The sequence below is a fragment of the Sesamum indicum genome, linkage group LG2 (genome assembly GCF_000512975.1).
Source record: "Sesamum indicum cultivar Zhongzhi No. 13 linkage group LG2, S_indicum_v1.0, whole genome shotgun sequence".
Lineage (NCBI taxonomy): Eukaryota > Viridiplantae > Streptophyta > Magnoliopsida > Lamiales > Pedaliaceae > Sesamum > Sesamum indicum.
In genome coordinates this window covers 9,020,336-9,024,561 of record NC_026146.1, presented here as the reverse complement: position 1 = coordinate 9,024,561, position 4,226 = coordinate 9,020,336, and the positions used below count along the sequence as shown (strand labels likewise).

General features: G+C 35.6%; 1 protein-coding gene across 1 annotated transcript; it reads right to left on the bottom strand.

Moving 5' to 3' along the window:
- LOC105155641 (RING-H2 finger protein ATL13) lies at positions 693 to 2,717 on the bottom strand. Its single transcript, XM_011071544.2, has one exon. The coding sequence runs from the start codon at positions 2,364 to 2,366 to the stop codon at positions 903 to 905; it is 1,464 nt and encodes a 487-aa protein (XP_011069846.1). The 5' UTR covers positions 2,367 to 2,717; the 3' UTR covers positions 693 to 902.

Sequence of the window (4,226 nt, the reverse complement as noted above, 5' to 3'; positions counted from 1 at the left end):
TCTTGAAAAATATAGTAGGAATTTACTACTACTACTAATAATAATAATAATGAATGCTTAAATATTTTTATGAGAACAAGATGGAAATAAATGCTGAAAACCAGCTGTGAGGGGTGTTGGAATGCAGCTTTAAATGCACATCACATCTATCATCAACTATGATGTGATCAAATTTGTAGCAGAAATAACTTAAAATTACACTTAGACGATTATAAAAATATAAAATTATACTTTTCCCCAACAAAATTTTAAAATTACATTACATCCTCCCTAAAAATTCTCCATTTACACCTAGCTTCATTTCATTAGGTTTTGGACGAAAAATGCTGATATCAACAAAAAAAATTATATAAATTTTAAATTTTGCTGCTCATTTAACGTTCATATCTATAATTTTATATTTATAAATGTATAAATGTAATATATGTATATATACATATGTATAGAGTGAAGTTAGCATTATGTCAACATTTAGGTATTTTGAAAATTAAAAATTTAAGTATTTTTTGCTTATGTCAACATTTTTTGTCCAAAGCATTACAAAAGCGAGTCAGGTATAAACAGTAAATTTTTAAGGGAATTTAGGTGTAATTTTGGAGGGGATCTTAAAGTGTAATTAGCCCTAATTATAATGGCTATTTTGAATTGAAGCTCTGCTACTTGGAAAGAAGAACAGTGAAAAATTCCAAAGATTTTGTGAAAAAGAAAACAAAATATCAAACATTTTGCATACACATTGTGTAATAAAATCTGCTTCAAAATGAAGTCTGTGTGTTCCCTTTTTTCCCCACTTTATGCAGTTCTCATTTCCTATTCTTCACTAATGAACTAAATTTGCCTTTCATGAGCTAAAATTCTAACAGCAAGAATTGTATGATCAAACAAAATGAGAGGAAGACAATCTAAACATTGCTTGAAAACGTCGAGTGAACAACCTTGTTTGGCCGTCCCATCAGCCAGAGAAGAGTCTTCCTGGCAAAAGATGGTGGATTTGCCTGTGAATCCAGGCTGTTGCAGCTTTGTATTTCGTCGTCGAATCCGACCTCACTCCCTCCATTTTCCCACTGGCTCATGTCGATCTCCGATACGGTCCTCCTACCGTTCTTCCCCTTCACCTCATCGGCAGCCACTGGTGGCTGCTGATGAACAGGGAACCTGAACGAAAACGCCCGCCTGGACGACTCCATTGTTGCTGCATTAGGCCTATCCTTTCTTCCCCTTAACCAAATTTTCGACACCGAAAAGCTCTCCCTCTTTCTTCTACCAATGGACTTATTGTCATTGCCATGATCATGTTGAGTTTCAAGAATCCTGAATGCTTCAAAGCCATTGAAATCTCTTCTTGAATCACAATCACACTCAGACATTGCTGGCCTGTGCCCTGGTGTTAGAGGCAAAGAAGGTTTCTTGATGGATTGTTTCTTCTTCATAGGGGTTCTAATGGGGACTTGCAGAGATGAACTCTCATCCATAACATAAGCAAATGAACCCATGGAAAAGCATCTTCTTGCATCAGAATCACCATCACTACACCCTTCACCACCACCACCATCAACACTCCTAAACTTCCCAAGCTTTACTGCCACAACTTTTCCCCCAGAGCCCACAATTGCTCTCTGATTTTCCTCTTCTTTTGCTTGAATTTCACCAGATTTCTGCACTGGATCTGCATGGGAAAGCCTGAAATCTTCACCCAAATGGGAATTTACCCTTGCAACTGAATTGGCTGTTGTTCCAAATAACCCCACATCCCTATCTGCAACAATCTCCCTGGAACTCTCACTCCCAGATTCAAGAACAAGAACTATAGGAGAACAGTTGGTGTTTGGGGAGAAATCAGCCAGCAAACTTGCCCTACAAAGAGGGCAAGTTGAGTGTGACAACAGCCATGTATCAATACAATCCATGTGGAAGGCATGGCTGCATTTAGGCAGCAGCCTGAGCTTATCCTCAGCTTCAAACTCACACAAACAAACAGCACAATCAAAGGGATCCTTAACACCAATAATAGCCTTGTAATTGAAAACAGGAAGAGTGTCAATGAAAGACTGATCAACACCAGAATCATGCAAGTGAAAGAGCTGCTGCAACTGGCCCTGAAGGGCAGTCACATTATCCATTTCATCAGGGTCCCTGTTTGGAGGCCTCAACAAGAACCTTACAAGAAGGTGGAGCAAACCAGAGATAAAGAAGATAATTGCAAGGATTATAATGATGAGCAGTATACTAGGGCTTACCTTGTTGTTCAAATTGAAAGCACTGGACTGAGAAAGAGGAGGTGGGGGTGGCAGAAGGAGGAAGTATGGCTGTTGGGATGGAGGAGAAACAAAGCTTCTTTCTTTGATTTCAACAACAACCCAACCCATATTTTTCTTGAAAAAAGTTGGGGAAAAACTCACCAAGATTGCAGCTTTATACTAATATCACATTCAAGAACTGTCCCATTTCACAAAACAGTCTAAAATGAGAGATTCCAGCAAGCCTTTTACAGGAAATGGAGTGTAAAACAAATGAACTGAGATACAAGCAGAGGGTTTGCAGGTTATTTTTAACTGGGAAGAGGAACCTGCAAGGTCAAAATTCACAGAGAGGGAGATAGAGCTGCTGGGAGAGAAATAAATGTGATACACAGAAGGTGGAGATTTGAATTTTTGTGCAATAAATTTTACCAGCAGGTCACCATTATTATTGGATCTAATTACCCAAAAAATATTCAAAAATCTAGAGCAGGTGACCCTTTATGATTTCATCAAATGCTAGGCCTTTTGGAGTTGACTTGGAACAACCCCATTTCATTAGCCCCAATGCACATTTAAGTCTCCAAAACTAAATAAAGTAATCTTGAGCAGTAAAATAATTGATTTTGTTTTATTTTTTCTCTTGTGAATTCAGACAGGAGACAGCCCACTTCCACTGTTAGTACTAATTTAATAATATTTAGTACTTATTTTTTTGTTCAAAATCTGGTTTAGTCATAGTGAATTGTTTCAGTTTTCCCACATTCTTGTTTCAGTGCTTCTATTCTGTTTCCTTTCTCTTGTCTGAATCCATGAAAGCCCTTTTTGTGGGTAAAACAAATTACATATGCTGAAAGTCAAAGCTGTAAGAGAAGAGATGAAATATTTTTTGGGAGAGAGAAAAATTTTGCAAGATTTTGGGGTCAATGTGAGTGTTATGGGACCCCATTCTCGGAACTTATATTTCTTTGCGTTTTGTGATGCTAATGGCCTCTTGCTTTTTTACTTAACTTTTTGTGCCGCCTAAGAGCAGTCAGCCTCATACAACTTCAAATCCATATAGAGAAAGGATCTTCTCTCTCATCTCATGTTTTCTTCAATGAGATGTAATTTTTCTTTTTTTTTTTTGTTTTTTTAATGTTGTTATTGTTAATTGTTGAAGGGATAATTACACTCCCCTTTTAATGAGATTTGGTGTAATTACACGTAAATTTTCTGTAGTTTGAGAAATTACATCTAGTACCCTTGAGGTTTGCTACCATCTAACATTTAAATCCCTCCGTTCAAAATTCACAAAATTTATTGATATTAATAAAAAAAAGAAAAAAATCTATATTTACCTCCAATTGATTTATTACTAATTTATTGCAGGTCAAATAAATATTTTTATGCTCAAATTACCCCCATACTTCTCTACGCATTAATATATGGAAGAAGGCATATCTTCACCGTTATAAGGGTAGTTTAATCAGAAAAAAATTATTTCACCTGCAATAAGTTAATAATAAGTAAATCAATGTTAAATATCAATTTTTATTTAATTTTTTGGTTAATATCAATAAATTTGCTAAATTTTACTAAAGGGGGACTTATTTGTTGTACGGAAGTAAACTTTAGGGTGTTAGATGTAATTTCCCAACCACAGGAGGTCAACGTGTAATTACACTAAACCTTAGGGGAGGGGGGGGGGCGTAATTATCCTTTGTTTGCATGGTATCAAAATTAAAACATCGAGAAAATTATATTTTTAATACCATAATTTTGGATAGTTTACAATATTGATACCATATTTTTTATATTACTTGAAATGATATAAAAAAAATAGACTTTATTTGTATTTATTATATAGTCATTAGATTTCTAAAGGCAAGACCACATGGTTACACATGGTTGTTAAGTCGTGCAGTATGGACGGGCAAAAAATGAAAAAATAGCAGTTTTGGTATCAATAGATTTTATATGTGATACAAAGTCAAGTCTAGTTGAAGG

What these genes read in the sequence shown, in the direction of transcription:
- LOC105155641 (XM_011071544.2), bottom strand. Translation starts at nt 2,366, where the DNA reads ATGGGTTGGGTTGTTGTTGAAATCAAAGAAAGAAGCTTTGTTTCTCCT.